Genomic DNA, 24393 nt, shown 5'->3' on the forward strand with positions numbered 1-24393 from the left:
ACAAATTATGCAGCAAAAAAAGGCTGCAGCGTAATGCAGTATGTTTTCTGATACTTTATTATTTTGGCATTTTGCACATGCTAACAGTCTCTGGAAAGATTTTGCCTTATTAGTACCAATGTAACATACAAATACAGCAGTGAGAAAGGCGATCAGTCAACCTTTGTGAAGGGCTGTACACTTCACAGCAATATAAGTCAATTTGTTTTGTAACTTTTGATCCCTTTGAGCTACAAAAATTATTTTTGTTAAAATGGTCAAATTGTGCAGCAGGTGATATATTATGTGGCAAATATGGCAGGGCCATAATTATGTTGAAAACATGTGCAAACTAAGTTATTTTGCAATTCATGTTTGAACCGTTCTTGTGGAAAAAGGGAGAAGTGCTGGGGACAGAAACTCTATGGCTCGGAGACAAATGTCTTGTGCTTCTACTTTCAAGCATATTTGGGACATTCTGTGATTGGAAACATGTCCCACTTCATGAATGTATTCTAAAGTCAATAACTCTTATTAAACTTTAAATAATCATGTGTATCCATTGGTTGAATTAAATAACATAATAAGCTGTAACTGGTTAGTGAAATGCCAAATAAATATAGAAAAGTGGGATGTTTTGTGCATTTTAGCCACACCTCTGACTCCGCCCACTGATCCAATCCTCGGGTTATTCCCATCCTCTGATTCTCTGCCCACAGTTCCCCTTCTTTTTTTCCCCACTTCGACCACTGATGTGCGCGCGCACACATATACAAGGCTACACAAAATCGGGGCAGGCCAGACATAAAGTAAGATAAAGGCTTTAGTCCTACTTTTATGTCTGGCCTGTCCTGGTTTTCTTTAATCAAAATCTGGTCACCCTACCGAAACCCCATCATGTGGTGCACAGCTGGGTGTGTCACTACAATGGCCATGGTGGTAATGCGCGTTTTTTTAGAAAGAGAGTAAAGCTAAAAAGAAAGAAATGCCAAACTGATATGGCCCGGGGATTAATGCAAACCACACATTACCACCCAACTGTGTTCGTCTGCCTCAGCGTATTTGGAGTTTGTACATTTATTTCTGTGTGTCCCAGCATGTTGCGTTCCTGTGAGTTTATTCATATGTCCACTTCGTTGCAGGTCTTTATGCACAGTAAGTGTGTGTGAATAAATAAGCAGCAGCTGCAGTTTCTTCTTCGTGAAGGGGAGTCGCCCCTGCGGCACTAAACGTGAAAAATAAAATGGCAATGAAATGATTTTATTTTTCACGTTTAGCAGTGCAACAGCCTACAGTCAGAAATAGTGGGAGCATGAGGACTGGAGGAGCAAGATGGACCCTTCAAATTGCGCATGTCACTTTAGCCGGCACTCTGGATCCGGCCAAAGTGACATGCACACTTTCCAACGCTGCACCCAGCCAGGATGCTCCATCCCATCCTGGCACTGCTCTCATGCTGGCGAGAGAACCACTAGGATTTGTTAGTGGAACTACTTGGAGTCTGGAGCGCGCAGAGCCAATGGAGGAGGGACCGAAGAGGACATCGGACGTACAACAGGCAAGCTAAGTGACTTTGGGGCATATTTACAATGGAAGTGACGAAGCGCTGCGTTATTCATCTTGGCTTAAGGCCACGCTCCGCCACTTCTGAAATGCAGGGCTGCACCATATTTTTAATATGGTGCAGTCCTGCATTTCGCCCTGCGCTCGCACTAAATTTAGCTGCCTAGCGACAACGCAGGCCCCCTTGCACCATAGTGTTAGGGTGTCTACATTGCAGGGGAAGATTATTCATGTGCAGGAAGGTGTCCCTTCCTGCACATCAACAATCAATGGCGTTTTGTTGTTTCAATGTGTGTTGCACAATGCAGCACACATGAAAACAGCAGTAACAAGGAGAAATTAAAATTTCTCCTTGTTCTGTCAGGGTAAGATCAGGTTTTCCCTTGTCTTAATTTTGCGCAGCCTCCTATTTGCGTCACCCTTGTAAATATGTGCCAGCATCAAAATCAATGGGTGTTGCGGTGGAACTCCCACGCAACGCCCATTGCACGCTCCTTTCAAGCTAAGTATAACATGAAAGGGTGACTTATTTTCAAAGCAACATTAATCCACCTTATGTGGCTTAATGCTGCCTTGTAAATAAGGCATTTATTATTTGCTACTCACCTTGCCTGCATGTACGCGCCCATCCACCGCTTAGTTGCCAGCCTGCCCCACAGGTGCACACACCTGCCAACTGCTCCTGCATTTCTGAATGTGCAGGTATCTTACTTTGTATTGTGTGTGTGTGTGTGTTATTAGACACAGGCGTTGTTTGTGTGTCTTTCCATTAGTGCTGGATCACATCACCAGTGACTCACCTGTGTCATTGCAGATGTGGTCATGTGTCAGGGTCCACCAGCTCCAGGTTTTTGTATTTCAACTGCAATTTTCTTAGCACACAAGTGGAACCACGCACTGCACGGAATGGATGAACTAGGGTCTCCCAAGAGAAACTAGACTGACACTTAGGCCAGTCGACATTTGTAATGAGCAAGGTAACTCTGGCACCGTATACATAAGTAAAGTATGAGACACACGAAGCGTGGCATGCACCCAAGTGAGAAGCCCAGGCACAAGGTCAAAGGCCAAAATGTCTTACTAGAACAATAGAGGCCAATCTGCTCTTCGCTCAGGATCATCAGCACCTAAGGGGTCGCATTCACAAGCAAGGTGGCAATGGTTGCAGCGGGTGGCTTAGGGGTCGCAGTTGCTACTCCTGGCGACTCCTAATTGACATGGCCATGCTAGGAAAATTTAAATGCATAGCTTCTAGAAAAATAAATGGTGCACCAGAAGGAGTTTCAATTAAGACACCAGAAAGGAGAAAATACTGAACTTTATTAAGGAAAAATGGCATGAGCTGAGGGCCTCTGTGGCGCGTTACCATCACAGGTTTCCCTTCCATGCCGTCACATCATCAGGCACACACCAGCACTCTTTCAGAGGACCTCACAACTTCTGCCCAATCAACTCCTGTAATCCTGACTCTCAACATGTGGGCAGAACCAAAGCCCCTTTCCTGGTGATTATCATCATATAATTGTTTGGCGACAGCTGCACTGTCAAGTTAGACTATAAAAAGTGTTCTCTAAAGCAACAAGCATTGGAAATGCAATAGGTCTCGGATTTATTTGAGTTAGAGCTAATGGCATTGTAAATGGCAATGTCTTTTAACCATGTGTTATGGAGTGTATGCATGTGGTGTGTAGTGGAATTATGTGGGTTGGATTGGAATTGTAGCACTGGTGGCATGCTGCGCTTTAGATGAATATGTTTAAAAGTAAAGTGCACCATACTGCGATTGCTACAATAGTTAATTGTGGATGCGTTAACAATTGATGTATGCACTGATGTCTGGTGGTGTGTGTGCCTGTAGAAATTGTGCACTGATGGCTGGTGGTGTGTGTGCTTGGTGGAAGCGTGCACTGCCAGCTGGAGGTGTGTGTGCCTGGTGGAAGCGTGCACTGGCGGCTGGTGGTATGTGTGCTTGGTAAAAGCGTGCACAGAAGGCTAGTGATGTGTGTGCCTGGTGAAAGCTTGCACTGACGGCTGGGGGTGTGTGCGCCTGGTGAAAGCATGCACTGACAGCTGGTGTTGTGTGTGCCTGGTGAAAGCGTGCACTGCCGGCTGGAGGTGTGTGTGCCTGGTGGAAGCGTGCACTGGTGGCTGATGGTGTGTGTGCCTGGTAAAAGCATGCACAGACGGCTTGGGGTGTGTGTGCCTGGTGAAAGCTTGCACTGACGGCTGGTGGTGTGTGTGTTTGGTGAAAGCTTGCACTGACGTCTGGTGTTGTGTGCCTGGTGGAAGCCTGCACTGACGGCTGGTGGTGTTTGTGCCCGGTGAAAGCGTGCACTGACGGCTGGTGGTGTTTGTGCCCGGTGAAAGCGAGCACTGACGTCTGGTGGTGTGTGTGTGTGTGTTTGTGTGTGTGTGGTTGTGTGTGGTTGCGTGTGTGGTGGTGAGAGTGTGGTGGTGAGAGTGTGGTGGTGAGAGTGGTGTGTGTGTGTGGTGTGTGTGTGGTGTGTGTGGTCTTATATGTGTGTGTGGTGGACTTAGTTCGAGTGCTCGTACCTTGCACACTCACACACTGCCCCTCCACACTCACACACCGCACGATCTACACACTCACACAATGTTCACCATGCACAAACACACACTGCTCACCCTGCACACACACACTGTTCACCCTGCACACTCACACACGGTTCACCGGGCACACTCACACACTGTTCACCCTGCACACTCACACACTGTTCACCCTGCACGCTCTCACACTGCTCACCCTACACGCTCTCACACTGCTCACCCTGCACACACACACACACTGCTCACCCTGCACACTGACACACTGCTCACCCTACACACTCACACACTGCTCACCGGACACACTCACACACTTCTCACCCTACACACTCACACACTGCTCACCCTGCACACTCACGCACTGCTCACCCAGACACTCACGCACTGCTCACCCTACACACTCACTGTTGGACAGGCCCCACGAAGGGCTCGCTCCCTCCCCGCATGACAGGGCCCAGACACCGGCTCTCCGGGGGCTACCCGCAGAAGCAACCCGCAACCCGTCCCCTCCGGGACGCCTGCTCCCGGATATCTCTGTGTCACGGGCCCGGGCCCCCCGGCAGCCCCATTGCCCAGCCCAGCCGCCATCTTGGACACTGCACCACGCGGCCGCGTGGCCTCAGCTCGACCCCAACCCTGGGCCCGGCCAGGCCCCGCCATCCCGGCACCACCATCCATACAGGAGGTGAACGGACCACTTGGCAGGCTGATGGGAGAAAGAAGTGTCGATGGCTCTCCCTCGCCAGGTGCCGATCACCCCCAGCCTCCCCGGGTGCTGGCTCCACCCCCCTGCTGGGTGTCTGGACTCCCTCATCCCGGACCTCCCGACCTCCCAGTGCGAGGGTCCGGACATCAAAGGGCGCCAGACCTATAACTGAGGCAGCCCCAGAGCAGGAAGGCAGTTGTATCCTGGAGTCGAGAGACACCGAGAAGAACTCATCCTTGACGGACTGCTGGCGCTGCCGCAGCCCTGCCTTGTGAACTATTGTCCTGCCTGCTGGCGCTGCCGCGGCCTTCTGCAACCTTCATCCTCGTGGGACCTGCTGGCGCTGCCGCGGCCCGTTGTAACCGTCATCCTCATTGGGACCTGCTGGCGCTGCCGCGGCCCGTTGCCACCTACGACCTCTTCGGGACCTGCTGGCGCTGCCGCGGTCTGACCCGTCCGAACGCCGAGCTCGAGGATTGTGAGCTACCACCGTTTCACCTCAGTACCTGTAGGTACCAAGACTGTCCCGCTACCCCCTTTCCCTAATAGAGACTAGAATTGAGAGGATCATCGTGTCCTAATCTCCTTGTATCGTACCACCTTACTCAAAGAATTGCCTATAAAAGGTGTTAAGCTGATCTTCGTGTGGCGTCCATCTGTGGGGGGGAAGTTACTCGTCTGTACGATCGCTGGAGACGGCCCTCACCGGAGGCCTCTCCCCTTGTGCTCGGCCGACCCTCCAGGTCCCCGTCTAACACTCACACACTGCTCACCCTACGTAATTCGAAAAGACCTAGCTCGGCCCTTTGGCCTGTGTTGTAATCGTACAGTAGGTTGTGAGTAGTTGAGCTTGATTGGTTGGGGCGTCCCCTCCTTGCTGCTCCCCTCACAGAGGGCCGGCTGCCTCAATGAAGCTCCCAAGACACATGTTCAGCTGTTCTTTATTTTAGCTCCTGTGTGTCAGTGCACCGTGTAAGCGCACAAGCATACCCTGCTCTCTCTGGAACACTCACTCTGCAGTCACTCTGCAGTCACTCTCACTCTGCAGTCACACTCACTTTGCAGTCACACTCACTCTGCAGTCACTCTGCAGTCACACTCACTCTGCAGTCACTCTGCAGTCACACTCACTCTGCAGTCACACTCACTCTGCAGTCACTCTGCAGTCACACTCACTCTACAGTCACTCTGCAGTCACACTCACTCTGCAGTCACTCTGCTGTCACACTCACTCTGCAGTCACTCTGCAGTCACACTCACTCTGCAGTCACTCTGCAGTCACACTCACTCTTCAGTCACTCTGCAGTCACACTCACTCTGCAGTCAATCTGCAGTCCCACTCACGCTGCAGTCATTCTGCAGTCCCACTCACTCTGCAGTCACTCACACTCTGCAGTCACTCTGCACTCACACTCTGCACTCACACTCTGCACTCACACTCTGCACTCACTCTGCAGTCACTCTCACTCTGCACTCACTCTGCACTCACACTCACTCTCACTCTGCACTCACACTCACTCTGCACTCACATTCACTCTGCACTCACACTCACTCTGCACTCACTCTGCACTCACACTCACTCTGCACTCACACTCACTCTGCACTCACACTCACACTCACACTCACTCTGCACTCTCACTCTGCACTCTCACTGTGCACTCTCACTCTGCACTCTCACTCTGCACTCACTCTGCACTCACACTCACACTCTCTGCACTCACTCTGCACTCTCACCCACTCTGCACTCACACTCACTCTGCACTCACACTCACTCTGCTCTCACTCTGCACTCACACTCACTCTGCACTCACACTCATTCTGCACTCACACTCACTCTGCACTCACACTCTGCACTCACTCTGCATTCACTCTCACTCTGCACTCACTCTGTACTTGCACTCACACTCACTCTGTACTCACACTCACTCTGCACTCACACTCACTCTGCACTCACACTCACTCTGCACTCATCCTGCACTCACACTCACTCTGCACTCACACTCACTCTGCACTCACTCTGCACTCACATTCGCTCGCACTCACTCTGCACTCACTCTGCACTCACTCTGCACTCACTCTGCACCCACACTCACTCTGCACTCACTCTCACTCTGAACTCACACTCACTCTGAACTCACTCTCACTCTAAACTCACTCTCACTCTGAACTCACTCTCACTCTGCACTCACTCTGCACTCACTCTCACTCTGCACTCACTCTCACTCTGCACTCACTCTGCACTCACACTCACTCTGCACTCACACTCACTCTGCACTCACTCTGCACTCACTCTTACTCTGCACTTACTCTGCACTCTCACTCTGCACTCTCACTCTGCGCTCTCACTCTGCACTCTCACTCTGCACTCACACTCTCTGCACTCACTCTGCACTCACACTCACTCTGCTCTCACTCTGCACTCACTCTGCACTCACACTCACTGCACTCACATTCACTCTGCACTCACACTCACTCTGCACTCACACTCACTCTGCACTAATTTATTTATTTATTTTATGCATTTGTATGGCGCTCAGCTACCCAACAAGGGTTTCCCGGTGCCTCACACTCACACTTACTCTGCACTCACACTCACACTCACTCTGCACTCTCACTCTGCACTCTCACTCTTCACTCACTCTGCACTCACACTCACACTCACACTCTCTGCACTCACTCTGCACTCACTCTGCACTCTCACCCACTCTGCACTCACACTCACTCTGCACTCACACTCACTCTGCACTCACACTCACTCTGCACTCACACTCATTCTGCACTCACTCTGCACTCACACTCTGCGCTCACTCTGCATTCACTCTCACTCTGCACTCTCTCTGTACTTGCACTCACACTCACTCTGCACTCACACTCACTCTGCACTCACACTCGCTCGTACTCACTCTGCACTCACTCTGCACTCACTCTGCACTCACACTCACTCTGCACTCACTCTCACTCTGAACTCACACTCACTCTGAACTCACTCTCACTCTCACTCTGAACTCACTCTCACTCTGAACTCACTCTCACTCTGCACTCACTCTCACTCTGCACTCACTCTGCACTCACTCTCACTCTGCACTCACTCTGCACTCACTCTCACTCTGAACTCACTCTCACTCTCACTCTGCACTCACTCTCACTCTGAACTCACTCTCACTCGGAACTCACTCTCACTCTGCAGTCACACTCACTCTGCATTCACACTGCAGTCACACTCACTCTGCACTCACACTGCAGTCACACTAACTTTGCACTCACTCTGCAGTCACAAACTCTGCAGTCACACTCACTCTGCACTCACACTCACTCTGCACTCACTCTCACTCTGAACTCACTCTCACTCTGAACTCACTCTCACTCTGCACTCACACTCTGCACTCACACTCTGCACTCTACACTCACTCTGCACTCACATTCACTCTGCAGTCACATTCACTCTGCAGTCACTCTGCAGTCACTCTGCACTCACACTCTGAGAGTGACTGCAGTGTAACTCAAAAAAGACTACAAATCCCAGCATACAAAGGGAAAAAAAAACGGGAACGTATGATCTATTGACGGATAGAACTGGGAAAGTTGAAAGCTACGTTACTCCTAAAATCGGACTTGGGGTATGGGGTGGCTGGGTCAGATGACACTATTTTCCCACAAAGTCTCGTACAACCCAGGATACAAAGCCTCGCTCTGGCCGCTTGCACGCCTTGCGGTTAGGACGTGTGGGACCCAGCATCCCAGCTCGTATAAAGGCAGAGTAAGTGATGGGGTTTGCATAAGAAAGGCCAGAGAGCCGCCTAAAAGAGGCGCCAGCTGCTACCACGGTGCCCCCTCACCTCCTTCCCTGACCCCCAACTCGTCGGGCTGAGGGAAACCCCCACACTGACCTCCCCTCCCAGCTGCAAGGGCTCCAGACTGACTGCATTACTGATGCTGGGAGTGCTGTAAATGACTTCTGTGCCAACAAGCGCCCCCCACCGCATCCTCCAGCGACCATAACACAAGAACTATCTAAAAAAAATGCTTGTTTGATTTAGTTGCTCACCGTGAAATGGATCCAAAATAAAAAAAACGGCCGCGAATGATGCACGCGCGCGTGTCACTGCCAGCATCTGTCTTCAATTATGGCAGCTGGCTGCCATAATTGAAGACATATGGGCTTTGGTGTGCGTAACAGACACCAATAGGCCATAGACGGAGCTACGCGACCGCCTATCGCCTATTGCGTGTTCTGTTATAAAACAGCACGCACCCAAAGCCCAATTGAAATGGACCTTCAAATGCACATGCACTAGCTATGTGGAATGTGCAGGTCCAAAATTGGAACCCTAAGAAAAGGGCTTTCCGCTCGCTTCGCTTGCGAGCCCTAAAAAGACAGTTTTAATTTAACAGGCAGCACCAGCATCTGGCGCCACCTAGTGGCGAGGCTATTGTTAGCTGCCTCGTGTGAATTGACAAATCAGGTCTGCTTCTTTATGTTCTAGCTCGACAGCGCAGCTGTTGCTATACAAATATGTGAGCATTACTAGAGAGGGGCTTTGGTTCAGCGCACATGTTTGGTGCCAGGAGTACATGTTTTGATTGGGGCAAAGTTGTGTGCTTCCACAAAAAGTACTTGGACTCTATGCAGCTGTGATCATTGTGTTTATTTATCCAGCTGCCCAATCTTGAACTTTCATGTGCACCGTTGCACACTCTTGGCTTTGGAATCCTATTAAAGTGTCCTACATAACTCGATAATGTATGTTGTTTTTCTCTGGCAGTGGTACAGATGGGAGGAGGGCAGTCATTAAGCTACATTGATTTTTATGTTTGGCTTGACTGTGGAGCTGACCTGACCTATTAACCTACACCAGTATCATTCTACAGCTCTTCACGTACACATAAACACATATCTATTCCCCTGGTAATTACTTGTAAAGCTTCACATTACCATACAACATTCCTTTAAAGCCAGAACTATTGGCATTGCTTAGTGCTCTGCCGACCAAAAAATATGGCGTGAGGTGCTCCATGAGGTGGAGGGAGACATGGGCTTCTGCAGATGTGGCGGGATGGCAAGCCATCCTCCAAGTTCTAACTAAGGCCGTAAGGGGCAGATTTACAAGCCCCTTGCGCCGCTTTTACGCCGCCGTTGCGTCACTTTTGTGACGCAGCGGCGGCGCAAAAGATGCACCATGGTGCGGGGTATATACAACGTGACGCGTCTCCCAGATGCGTCACGTTGTAAAGCCCTGCGTCAGAAGAGGCGTATCATCGCAGGGGGAGGTGTTCCGGCGCAGGAACGCCCCCTAAATGTGGCTGAGTGAAATCTACAAGATTTCCCTCAGTCACTTTAGGGCCCATGCTGCATCAAAACCCTGCGCCTACTTGAAGCAGGTGTAAGGATTGACGCAACATTTTGCACATAGGGCCCCCCTGATCATTGCTGGAGCTGCGTCATGCTTGCAACGCAACTCCAGCAATGCGCCGCTTTTACAGCACAGATGCGTGACGCATCTGTGCCGTTTTTGTCCCATGGTGCGCCACATTGTAAATGCGGCGCATCATGGGTGGCTGAGCTGCGGCGCACAATTACTGGCGCATCCCTGCCGATATGCAGGAATGCGCCATTAATTGTAAATCTGCCCCTAAGTCTTTCTACTGTGTACCTTCCTTAGAAAACCTATCGTTACCCCCTGCTCTCTCTCAAATAGAGCCTGACCATATGTTACCCATTACACTTCATAATTTTTTCTCTTTTACAGAAGCACGGATGTTGTGAAGTCTTTGTGCAAAGAAAGCATGTATGAAGTGGAAGATCCCTGTGAACTTGGAGTCGAACTCTGCTAGTAAGATTTACTAAACCTCTCTGATTTAAAGTTTCTATAATCATACACAAAGAAATGTATAGAAAATTACTGCAAGGGGGTAAAAATGTTCCAGTGAGTGGTGCACGTGGGAGACTTCAAGCACCAGTATTCTTGGTGCCTGCCGGGTGAAGAATGAGGTGGGCCCTGCTGTCATCGCGCTATATAGTGCTCAACTGAGTCGGGCAAGGTCAGACCAAGAGCAGGCCCGTATGCACCCATCAGAGCCAGGCAGAGGCTGAGATGGGCCCTCCCTCTTTCATGTTGCTATTTAAGCCCCACTTTCTAGTCCATACCATGGGAAAGAGAAAAGAAGCCCCATAGTCAAATCTAGCTGTCCTAATAATGAGTCCTTTCCATCAAATGGTATGGATGTAGGGAATGACAAAACCAATAATGTGGAGATGAGACTGAAAAATAAAAGAGAGGCAAGTGAGACAGCAATTCCAGAAGGAGGACTGCTGGGCGAGTAGGTAGGAGGTATGACTTGGCCTGAGAGGTGCTATTGTCTGTGCTATCGTCAACCAGGTTTAACCCATGTGTGCTGAAGGATTCACTTAAGCATCCTTTGTTGCTTGATACCATTGAGCTACCGTCAGCCAAAGCATGGCCAATAGGTCTCGCCTTTGGAACCTTATAAGTATTTAGCCATGCAGCACATTATCTTGGGTGCTACAACATCTAGTCTGAACTCCCACATCTGGAAGCGCTGTCCAGGAAATGTGCACACACTTCTTTTTAACTCAGTAAGGGCATACACCTTGAATGTGTCTTCTCTACACGATGATCATGTCAAAGCTTTACAGCAGAATATTAGTGACTTTAGCAGAAAAGGTTCTGGGAGTAGCATGCGACTCGCAGTAAAATGCTTCAATGCCTCCTTAAGAGTAGTAAGCACTATGGGCCAGATGTAGGTAAATTCAATTTAGTCCTTAATAGCGATTTTTACCGAATCGCTATTAAGGACTCGCTACATTGAATGTAGGAAGGAATCACTAAAATATTAGTGATTCCTTAATATTCCTTGATAATGAATCGCTAATTGAGATTCGTTAATAAGAAATACCTAGCCATTCATTCCTATGGGCTAGGAGGCCCATAGGAATGAATGGGAAGATTTTCACTATTTGCGATTCGGTATTAAAGAATCGCAAATAGCGGGAGCTATTTCAAGGGTGCCAGGGTGTCCAAAGGACACCCTGTTGCACCCCTGAAATGAGCATGTGTGCACATGTGGCGCACACACATGCCCTAAGGGCATGGATGTGAGCCACATAGCGCTTTAAAAGAAGCAAAAAAGTGCTTTTTTAAAGGAAATCCCTACTTACCACCAACTTGAAGTTGGTGGTAATAAGCGATTCCTCAAGGCTGAAGTGCACTTTTTTTAAGTGCTACTTACATTGCATTTAAGGAATCGCTATTTCCGATTCCTTAAATGCAAGAGCAAAATAAGGAATCGCAATTTTGCGATTCCTTATTTTGCAAGTAGATTTCAACTCACCTACAATGCTCTTTGCCAAATACCGGTCGGCAACGCAGAAATTCTGCGACTTTCTGCGTTACTGCTCGGTATTTGTCCCCCTACATCTTGGCCTATATGAATACAATTACAGATAAGTCCATTCAACCATAATCTGTTCTGACAGGCAGGCCATGCACCACAAAGCGGCCAATGCAATACTCATAGAGGCAGCTCCAAGGAGCAACAACTAAAGGACTGAAGGTCTTCTCCAACTAAAAACTAGGGGGCATATTACCAAGCAATAGCGATAATTATCGCTATTGCTTGGTTAGAGACAAAAATGTATCGCCGACCTGCGGCGATTTTTATCGCAGATAAACCTTGGTATTACCAAGGTTTATCGCAAATGCGATAAAAATCGGCCGCAATGCATGAATATCGCTGAAAAGTCAGCGATATTTAGGCATTACCGAGCTAATGCTCTTAGCCATGTTATCCACCTCCCATTGGATAACATGGCTAAGAACTGCTCAGGGCAGGTGTTAGCTTTTGGAGATATTCGCGCTTAGCGCGAATATCTCCAAAAGTTGGTAATAGGAGATAGCGATGTTAGCGACTGTTTCCAGTCGCTAACATCTTGGCACGCCCACTTTGCATGTCATTAGTGATAAATTTCTCTGACATGCAAAGTGGGGCCCAAGATGGTCGCTATCTCCTACTAGCTGTCGCTAACTGGTGTTAGCGACAGCTAGGTAATAGGGAGAAAATTTTATCTCCGCTTTCTTGGCTTTTAAAGCCAAAAAAGCGGAGATAAACCCCCTTGATAATATGCCCTTAGATGTTCTCTTGACAGCAGCGCACACACTAACGTACATCGAGCCAAATACACGCCTCCGGTAACTACTTCCCAAAGCCCAGAGCATCCATAAGTTAGCACCAAAATACCAAAATTACTATAGCTTTGTCCACAGGGTGCACCATCCCTCCGGACTGCACCCCTTTAACACCACCTCCTATGGCTACCAAGACCCCTAAAAGCTTCACCGTGTGCACTCCTTTGTAGATTAAGGGGCTGATTCCGATCTGGGTCGGAAAGCACTCCGACTGAGCCGGTTCCGGGGTGTTTTCCGAGTGATCCGGACTCCTGCAGTCCGACCGAGTGAGTACGATGCAGCCTTTTGCTGACGGACTCGGTTCGGTCGGACTTCCATAGAAGTTAATAGGAGCCGGTCGTACGACGCGTACATGGGCTCCCATTGACTGAATGGGTACATCGCGGACAAGTGCGCCCCCTACAGTGGGTATGCATCGGTGCCATCCGTACCATACATGCCTGTGTTGGGTGGGTCTCCCCCAGTGTCTGAGTCGTAAGGCTGCGGGTAACAGGGGGTCCGACTTAGACCCTCGAAGTCCAACTCGAGGGAGCTTTTGCGAGCCGGACGCTCCGGCTCGATCCCGCTGTCCGAATCGAGCATCGTACTAGCTCGGTCGTGAAACGTCTCCATTGCGCGCCACGGTTTGCTTGTGACTGCAGCCACAAGGACCAGGAGGTGGAGACGAGCTGTCCCACAACGGATCAAGCTGTTGGCGGTGTCGGTATCCGGATTGGACCCAACAAACCTTGGCAAATGCAATCCACGCAGGATGGGAAGATTGGCTTCAGTTCAGACCAGAAAGCTCTGGGGAGCTTCTCCTTCGCAGGGAAGCTGGAGCAAGTGCGGGGCAACCAGGCAAGCAGTGTAGCTTTGCAAAGATGTCTTCAGAGGGGCCACAAGCCAACGGGCTAACAACCGTGAAGACGCGTCAAGCTGAAATGCAGACGCAGGCCCCACGCGGCACTCGTGGAGTGTGGAGGGCTGAGCTTCAGTGCAAATGCTGCTCGGGTCTGGGGCTTCTCAAACCCCAATGCACAACTTCAAGGGTACCTCAGAGGCTGCACAGGTAGCAAAAGCAGGTAGTCCAGGATGTCCGTACCCACGTCTCTCGTGTCCACCACGGGTCTCAGCTTTGCTGTGGATGTGGGTCGGAGTCAGAGAAGTCTGGAAGTCCAGTGCCTGCGTCGCTGAGTCTTCGGGTTCTGGCTAGAGCGTCGACAAAGCAAACTGGCAAGTTACTGTTGGTGCCTGTTTGCACAGGGTGGTCACTCCTTGACCACAAGGGAGATGTCTTCAGTCTTCCAGTCGATGTGGAACGTCGAAGGTCCAAGAGTTTCGTTTCAGAGTTTCAGCTATATGCAAATCAGTCTTGACCCTGTGCCCCATGGGAACAGTCCCGCCCAAACTGCCAAGCCAGGTCCTCCCTGGACTGGAACCAAGCATCCTAGTACCGGTTTCGGGCTTTCAGCCCTCATCAGCCAGGATAGCTTGATTCCAGTGGCATGGAGAGCACGGGACTCACGTCTGAGCATACCCGTCCCACTCGGGTGACAAATGCAAAAACAACAGTTGATGGACAGAATGCAGAACAATGTCATACATTCACCCCAGTACAGAGATCTGGGCCTAAATTCATTGTTTTGTTGCTCACCATGCCATTCCAGTTTGAACCCAGCTATATGCAAATCAGTGTTGACCCTGTGCTCCATGGGAACAGTCCAGCCCGAACTGCCAAGTCAGGTCCTCCCTGGACTGGAAACAAGCATCCTAGGACCAGTTTCGGGCTTTCAGCCCTCATCAGCCAGGATAGCTTGATTCCAGTGGCATGGAGAGCACGGGACTTACCCGTCGCACTCGGGGTGACAAATGCAAAAACAACAGTTGGTGGATAGAATACAGAAAAATGTCATACATTCACCCCGGTACAGGGATCTGGGCCAAAATTAATTTTTTTTTTGCTTACCATGCCTTTCAAGTTTGAACCCAGCTATATGCAAATCAGTTTTGACCCTGTGCCCCATGCGAACAGTCCAGCTGGAACTGCCAAGCCAGTTTCTCCCCGGACTGGAAACAAGCATCCTAGGACTGGGTTTGGGCTTTCAGCCCTCATCAACCAGGATAGCTTGATTCCAGTGGCATGGAGAGCACGGGACTCACGTCTGAGCATACCCGTCCCACTCGGGGTGACAAATGTAAAAACAACAGTTGATGGACAGAATTCAGAACAATGTCATACATTCACCCCAGTACAGAGATCTGGGCCTAAATCCATCGTTTTCTTGCTCACTATACCATGCCAGATTGAACCCAGCTATATGCAAATCAGTCTTGACCCTGTGCCCCATGGGAACAGTCCAGCAAATACAATAAAGCAGGACTACAATGTGCAAATTGGAAATCCTTAAATAGGGACAGAATAGATGCTCTCTTAGGCTGCAAATAAAAGTTACAAATAAATAGCAAGTGTAAAGTATTTTGTTGAGAAGAATCATCATATAGACAGACAGGCAATTTTAACATCTCATTAGCCTGATGTCTATAGACAACAAGGGGGAACATTCTTTACAACGCAACTTTTACCACGCACTACCATTACAACGCAACCATTACAACGCAAGTCATTACAACGACTTGCGCTGGAGGGCGCTGTAGGATAGGGAATAGTTTAATTTTCTATCCAACACCTTCCCTACTATCCACGGGGACTGGAGTTGGAATAGAAAATTAAACTATTCCACTATCCAGCGCCCCACAACGCAAGTCGTTGTAACGACTTGCGTTGTAAAAATTGCGTTGTAATGGCATGCGTGGTAAAAGCATGCGTTGTGATGTCATACACCGACAACAAGCAAGTGCACTCCATCCAAACGAAATCTAGTCAGCAGACAGTGGTATTGCATGTTAGATACCAGGCTATGGGCTAGCTGTATGAAGCATTTTATGGTCGTAAATGGCCCATTGGGCCGTTTGCGACAGGTAAAATGCTTCTTGTCATGTACTAACCCTATTTTGCGAATTGATAACCTCTTCCTGACTCGCAAAATATGTTTTGCGAGTCGCTATCAGGAAGGGGCGTATTAACGGTGCCCTCTTCTAATAGCAGTGGCATGTGAAATGAAATGAAATGAATGAAATGAAATGAATGAAATGAAATGAAAGCAATCTTATATTGCGCAACTAAGCCCAATGGGCATCAAGGCGCCTAGCAAAGAAAATCATAAGGACCGGGAACTAGATTACGGGTATGCCCTGGCAAAGAGCCATGTCTTTAATGCCTTCCTAAACGTCAGGACGGAGTGTTGTGTTTTGATTTCAGGGGGAAGGGTGTTCCACAGTTTAGGGTCCAGAGACGAAAAAGCCCTTCCTCCCCATTTAGCTCTTCGAAAACGGGGAACTGACAGCAAGTTCTTACTAGCTGAGCGGAGGTTTCTGCAAGGGGCGTAAGGTACCAGGAGAGCATTAACCCCCCCTGCACCGTCGCCGGACAGGGCCCCATAAGTCAGGCAAAGGGTCTTAAAAGAGATCCTCGCCTGTTGGTGCCTGTTTGCACAGGGTGGTCACTTCTTGACCACAAGGGAGATGTCTTCAGTCTTCCAGTCGATGTGGAACGTCGAAAGTCCAAGAGTTTTGTTTCAGAGTTTCAGCTATATGCAAATCAGTCTTGACCCTGTGCCCCATGGGAACAGTCCCGCCCAAACTGCCAAGAAGGGTCCTCCCTGGACTGGAGCCAAGCATCCTAGTACCGGTTTCGGGCTTTCAGCCCTCATCAGCCAGGATAGCTTGATTCCAGTGGCATGGAGAGCACGGGACTCACGTCTGAGCATACCCGTCCCACTCGGGTGACAAATGCAAAAACAACAGTTGATGGACAGAATGCAGAACAATGTCATACATTCACCCCAGTACAGAGATCTGGGCCTAAATCCATTGTTTTGTTGCTCACCATGCCATTCCAGTTTGAACCCAGCTATATGCAAATCAGTCTTGACCCTGTGCTGCATGGGAACAGTCCAGCCCGAACTGCCAAGTCAGGGCCTCCCTGGACTGGAAACAAGCATCCTAGGACCAGTTTCGGGCTTTCAGCCCTCATCAGCCAGGATAGCTTGATTCCAGTGGCATGGAGAGCACGGGACTTACCCGTCGCACTCGGGGTGACAAATGCAAAAACAACAGTTGGTGGATAGAATACAGAACAATGTCATACATTCACCCCGGTACAGGGATCTGGGCCAAAATTCATTTTTTTTTGCTTACCATGCCTTTCAAGTTTGAACCCAGCTATATGCAAATCAGTTTTGACCCTGTGCCCCATGCGAACAGTCCAGCTAGAACTGCAAGCCAGTTTCTCCCCGGACTGGAAACAAGCATCCTAGGACTGGGTTTGGGCTTTCAGCCCTCATCAGCCAGGATAGCTTGATTCCAGTGGCATGGAGAGCACGGGACTCACGTCTGAGCATACCCGTCCCACTCGGGGTGACAAATGTAAAAACAACAGTTGATGGACAGAATTCAGAACAATGTCATACATTCACCCCAGTACAGAGATCTGGGCCTAAATCCATCGTTTTTTTGCTCACTATACCATTCCAGATTGAACCCAGCTATATGCAAATCAGTCTTGACCCTGTGCCCCATGGGAACAGTCCAGCAAATACAATAAAGCAGGACTACAATGTGCAAATTGGAAATCCTTAAATAGGGACAGAATAGATACTCTCTTAGGCTGCAAATAAAAGTAGCAAATAAATAGCAAGTGTAAAGTATTTTGTTGAGAAGAATCATCATATAGACAGACAGGTAATTTTAACATCTCATTAGCCTGATGTCTATAGACAACAAGGGGGAACATCCTTTACAACGCAACTTTTACCACGCACTACCATTACAACGCAACCATTACAACGCAAGTCATTACAACGACTTGCGCTGGAGGGCGCTGTAGGATAGGGAATAGTTTAATTTTCTATCCACACCTTCCCTACTATCCACGGGGACTGGAGTTGGAATAGAAAATTAAACTATTCCACTATCCAGCGCCCCACAACGCAAGTCGTTGTAACGACTTGCGTTGTAAAAATTGCGTTGTAATGGCATGCGTGGTAAAAGCATGCGTTGTGATGTCATACACCGACAACAAGCAAGTGCACTCCATCCAAACGAAATCTAGTCAGCAGACAGTGGTATTGCATGTTAGATACCAGGCTGTGGGCTAGCTGTATGAAGCATTTTATGGTCGTGAACGGCCCATTGGGCCGTTTGGGACAGGTAAAATGCTTTTTGTCATGTACTAACCCTATTTTGTGAATTGATAACCTCTTCCTGACTCGCAAAATATGTTTTGCGAGTCGCTATCAGGAAGGGGCGTATTAACGGTCCCCTCTTCTAATAGCAGTGGCATGTGAAATGAAATGAAATGAATGAAATGAAATACAATGAAATGAAATGAATGAAATGAAATGAAAGCAATCTTATATTGCGCAACTAAGCCCAATGGGCATCAAGGCGCCTAGCAAAGAAAATCATAAGGACCGGGAACTAGATTACGGGTATGCCCTGGCAAAGAGCCATGTCTTTAATGCCTTCCTAAACGTCAGGACGGAGTGTTGTGTTTTGATTTCAGGGGGAAGGGTGTTCCACAGTTTAGGGGCCAGAGACGAAAAAGCCCTTCCTCCCCATTTAGCTCTTCGAAAACGGGGAACTGACAGCAAGTTCTTACTAGCTGAGCGGAGGTTTCTGCAAGGGGCGTAAGGAACCAGCAGAGCATTCACCCCCCCTGCACCGTCGCCGGACAGGGCCCCATAAGTCAGGCAAAGGGTCTTAAAAGAGATCCTGGCCTGAATCGGGAGCCAGTGCAGGCTCTTCCAAGCAGCTGTAGTGGAAGAAAGCCTGGGAACATCGAGCACAAATTTAGCCGCCGCATTCTGAACAGTCTGCAGGCGTTGCACGAGGCCCTTATTTATGCCGGCATAGAGAGCGTTGTAATAGTCGAGCCGCGAGGCAACCAGTGCAACCACAATCTGTTTGCGAGCTTGCAGGGATAGGTAGTGTTTAATTTTCCTAAGAATCTTAATAATACCCCAGCAGGTAGCAACCGTCCTATTTACCTGCTGTGTCATGGAAAGAGAGGGGTCAATCATCACTCCCAGGTTGCGAGCAGAGTCTGTAGGTGTAGGGCAGACTCCGAGAGATGGTGGCCACCATTCAGTTGACCAGATGTCCTTATTTCCACCAAAAACAAGGACCTCGGTTTTCTCTCCATTCAGCTTCAGTGAATTGAGAATCATCCACTGGGAAACTGCCTCCATGCAGTTCCTGAAGCTGCGAACGGAGGTACTGACCGAGTGGGAGAGGGACACCATAATCTGGGTGTCATCAGCGTATGATACCACCTCCATCCCATAAGATCTTACTAACCTGGCAAGTGGGGCCACATAGATATTGAAGAGGGTCGGACTTAAAGCCGACCCCTGTGGAACCCCACATTGCACAGGAGTGGACGGAGATAGGTACTCTCCCAATTTGACCTTCTGTTCCCTCTGATCAAGGAAGGAGGCCAGGAGACTCAATGCCGAGCCCTCCACCCCTATCTCCCTAAGACGAGATGTTAAAATAGAGGGAGAAAGGGTATCAAAGGCGGCTGTCAGGTCGAGCAGAACCAGAAGGGTGGTATGGCCCTGGTCGACCTCAGTGCAGATGTTATTTAGCACTACCGTGAGAGCTGACTCCGTGCTGTGACACCTCCGTAAGCCATGTTGGGACTGATCCAAAAGACCCGAAGTGTCCAAGAAAGCCGCCAGATGCTGATTTAGATGAGTCTCCAGCATCTTTGCTGGTGCCGGAAGCAAAGAAATAGGGCGGAAATTCTTGAGCATCTCAGGGTCTAAGGTTGGCTTTTTTAAGAGAGGCTTAACCACAGCATTCTTCCAAGAAGATGGAAAAATACCCTCCAACATCGCCCGATTCATAATGTCCAAGAGAAGGGGCAATAGAACTTCCCTACAGTCTTTAAGAACTTTGAGAGGGCATGGATCCAATGGGGATCCCGACCTGGTCTTACTCAAAAGCAGGTCCAGTTGCTGAAGGGTAAGAGGCGGAAAATTAGACAAACTCACCGCAGGGTCCGTTGTTCCAGATCCTATAGGAGATGTAACCGAAGGGAGAAGAGAAGGCAGCGATGCCCTTTGCAGTTCAAGGGCCGAGTAAATATCGTCTATTTTGGAGTAGAAGAATTGGGAAATCTTCTCACATAGCTCTTGGGAGCAGACAATGGGATCGGGAATTTGTAGGGTGCACAGGGAGTCTACAATTTTGAAGTTCCCTGGGAGAAGTAAGAGAGGCAGTTAAGTTAGAAAAATAGGCCTGCTTTTCTTTGATTACCTCTGCTTTGTACCCTTTAAGAAGAAGTTTGTGTAGGAATGTAGGAATGTTTTGCAACCGAGAATGAGGTCACAACACATTTGCAGTGAAGTTGGTGGAAACCAATTTGCAAAGAGGAAGGGGTCACCAAGGTGAATGTAGGCGCCAACATTTTTTTAAAGCAGGCAGTGGTCCCATGGACCACTGCCTACTAAAAAATGAAGAGATTTATTTTCATTTTTATTTTTGAAAGGCATCCTGCTTTCCTTTACGGAAAAGGGGTTGCATTAAGTCAAGTCAAAAAGTAAAGTTTATTTAGACCGTAGATCTATAAACCATATAAAACATACACTGTGTTTATTTTAAAATGACATAAGTTCTTTAAAAAAGAAACAGCTTCTTATTCCATTGTAGCTCACAAATTTATAGAGGCCATCCTAATTCGTTAAAAATGCGTCCAACCGGGAGAATTGACTCACTTGGGATAGACTATTTGATCCAATATACTAAAATCGAATTTTTAAAAACATTAATAAATAAAGCTTAAAATCTCAATTCTTCTCAGATCCCTCTTCCAAAAACAACCTTTTAACAGCCTAAACAAACTTTGCCACAGCTATTGTAATATCAAGGTAATGCATGTCCGTAAGGAGCTCAATTGCTTGCACACGAGACCTGGTATCATATTTTAAGAAAACTGGTCGTAAAAACATTTTTCGTTGATCTAGCAATTTTTGACAGTCCATTAAAATATGTAAGCAATTACATTTCATACCAATCCTGCATGTGCATCTACCATCTGGATACATAAGTTCTCTTTTCAATGTATCATTTGACCAAACAGGATTGATGCCAATTCTTACCCTTAGTAATTCCATTCTAAGCCATAGGTTTGGTAAAAAGTCTAAATAAGGGTACCACTTCTCTCTCATCCAGCTATTTATCATAAATCGTACAGACTGTTTATTTTTCAAATACTCCATGTCCTTCAGTTTAGATAATTCCTTCCCTAAAGCTTTAAGTTCACTTTTCGATTCATCGATATGCAGGGACTGTGGATCAATAGTCGCCTTTAACTTATCACAAATGGTGTATAGTAACTTTCTTGCTATTTTCACCCACTTTAATTCACTCATCTGGATCTCCTTCATACACCATTGTGCCACTTTTGATTCTTCACCTGTTCCCAGCCTTTTCCAGAATCTAATTAGGTTCACTTGCACCTGGACATTCCATGCGGTCATGTCTAGCTCTTGTCTAATTGCCTGTATCATTGAAGAGCTTGGCAATGATAACAATGCCTTTAGACATTTCCCTTCCTTGCTGTCCCAGGAACCTTTCCCCCCTGGGCATAAAATCTCCAAACCATACTGTAGTTGTGGGGGTATCATTGCATTATAATCCTTCAGCAATGGTCTATGGGACATGGAGCCATAACTGCGATTAAAAATTTTCGACACACAAATTGCAGTTAAGGCTTTTGCTTTCTGGGCTTCCAGGTGCGTGCCCCATTTTAGAGATTTGTCGAACCATATTCCGAGATATTTATACTCGTTGACTATCTCTAATTTCGTTTGCCCCAAGATCCAATTGAACTTTTGGTTTCTCTTCCCAAAACACAGAATTTTTGTTTTGTTCATATTCAGTGTTAGACGTTTGGTTCCGCAGTAAGAACTGAACGAATTCAGCTTCCTTTGCAGACCCAATTCTGTCTGATCCAAGGTCACCAGATCGTCTGCGTACAGAAGGCAAGACAACTGCTTTCCATTTACTTTTGGGCTTGCACTTCTGTCAGTCATCAGAAAAGAAGGTAGGTCTGCAAGAAAGATTGAAAAGAGCAACGGGGCTAATAAGCAGCCCTGTTTCAGGCCATTATTGATCGCTATCACCAGAGTCAGACCCCCCTTCGTGTCTTTAATGACCTGGGCCCAGTTCTGACTATGCAACTCCCGAATTACCGCCAGGAGTTCCTCCAGGATGTTGTAGCTTCTTAGTGTTTTCCAGAGACACTCCCTGTCAACTAAATCAAAGGCTGCTCGAAAATCCACAAAACAGCAATATAATCTTCCTTGCTTCTCCATGGATTTCCGTGCTACCGCCCATAACGCAAAGCAATGGTCTATTGTTGAATGCCCCTCCTTAAAACCACCTTGTTCTGCAGGCACTATTGAGTGTTGCTCCGCCCAGCCTTTCAATCTGCCAAGAATTATTTTAGAAAACAATTTCACCCCAATATCGAGCAGATTGATTAATCTGTCATATTTAGCGTCCCGCCTGTCGCCTTTCTTATGGATTGGCCTGATCACAGCCCCTCTCCAGGATTTCGGGATAATTCCTGAGTCCAGGACCGCTAAAAACATCCGGGAGAAAAATCGTGCCCACCAATCTAGCTGTGTTTTTATTATAATAGCTGGTAGGTTATCAGGCCCTGCAGCTCAGGTTAAATTTAGCTTCTTAATAGTTTCCTTCGCTATTTCTGGGAAGAAAGCTGGCTTTAATTTTTTTGCTAACCTTCCTCAGAAGGCTCTTTCCATACTCATTACAGGCACATAGTTTGCCTTATATAGTTGGCCTAAGTAATCCTCCCAGGAAGCCTCTTCAACTACAAAGCTCATGGTTCCTGGGATTCGCCCGAGGCATCCTGAATCAACTTCTAGAATTCTGTAAAGTTTTTTGTTTCTATTGTTTCCAGAAGATTCTCCCAGCATTTTTCTTAAAAAATTCTCTTCTTAAACTTTACTAATATTTAATATTCTTTCCATAGTCAAAGTAATTTATTAAGGCCTCCCTGCTCGTACCTTAGACGCAAGGATCTTTCAACTCTCCTTAATATTCTTTTTTTTCTCTACAGACGGAGTCAAACCAACTTCCTTGCTTTCTTTGACTGAACTGACTATTTTTATTACTCTTTTCCTTCTTATCTAAGTCAGCTCTGAGGCATTGCACAACCTGATTAATTTTAACCTCAAACCAGGAAACCTTATGATCCCTTGCCTCCATGGTTACGTTCTGTTGGAAACTAGCTAGTTTCTCTAAGTATTCTTCCGTTAGTTTAGTAGACAAGCGTTTTGGATAAGATATATCCTGCAGGAGGACTCTTTCACAGTATCTTATGGGCCCCCATGTTAGCTTACAATACAGGGCATTATGATCACTCTCATTACACTGTATTACCTTAAACATATTTACCCTCATGTAATTCCAGGCGTGCACATAATCTATCGGACAGTGTTGGTTACCTTTTCTAAATGTCTGATTTGCTGGGCGGTCAGATTCCATCCTACCATTTAGACTAAGTAATCCCATTGATCCCAGGAATTTTCCTAGAGCGTCAACTTGTTTATTCATTTTACAATTAGGGAACCAAGCTGTCCTTACGTTGTATGAATTTTCGATCTCACTGAGACAGGGGTCTAATTTTTTAGGATTTAATTTATGGTTAAAATCCCCCATAATGAGCAGCACCTCGTTTCCATACTTATCGCTCAACGAGTTCATTACATCCTTAAATAACACCATTTCCCTTTCATACTCCTCTTGAGAGCACCATTGTATATAGATATTTACTAACCAACAGGATTAATTCACTAACCAACACCCATTTACAGGCTGTTGTTATTAACTTCACTCTTTTTGCAATCCTAGTGGAAACCAAAGTCATAATCCCCCCGGCTGGTCGTCCCCACCTCTTTTTATTAGCCAGTTTATGATGTTGTACAAAACCCTCGATTACCGGGGTGATGTCGCATAGCCAAGTTTCCTGCAGGCAGATAATGTCTGCCTGCAGTGAGACAAGTTTAATACTTTTAGACTTTGTTTGCCCTATAAACCCATTTATATTCCATGAGATTATTTTTAGGCTATGTGACAACCCACTTCCCTATCCAATCTCACTAAGGCACCTGGGCTCGTTCAAGGCCCACGCGGGAGTGCTTGTAAAGCTATCTCCTGGGCTACAGTTACCCCAACTGTTTCTGGGCTCTGGGTTCTCTATGACTATGTTTATATTTGCTTTTTCTCCACATAACGCTGTTATCA

At 47.6% G+C, this 24393-nt stretch overlaps 1 protein-coding gene across 1 annotated transcript in view; it reads left to right on the forward strand.

Annotated features, from left to right (window-relative positions):
* Positions 1-24393, forward strand: part of LOC144822953 (L-asparaginase-like) — a 312297-nt gene that overhangs the window by 201282 nt on the left and 86622 nt on the right. The window contains exon 4 of the mRNA XM_078681023.1: positions 10561-10644. Within this exon, the coding sequence (XP_078537149.1) occupies positions 10561-10644 (84 nt within the window). The remainder of the gene's footprint in view (positions 1-10560; positions 10645-24393) is intronic.

This window comes from Lissotriton helveticus, chromosome 3_1 (genome assembly GCF_964261635.1).
Source record: "Lissotriton helveticus chromosome 3_1, aLisHel1.1, whole genome shotgun sequence".
Classification (NCBI taxonomy): domain Eukaryota; kingdom Metazoa; phylum Chordata; class Amphibia; order Caudata; family Salamandridae; genus Lissotriton; species Lissotriton helveticus.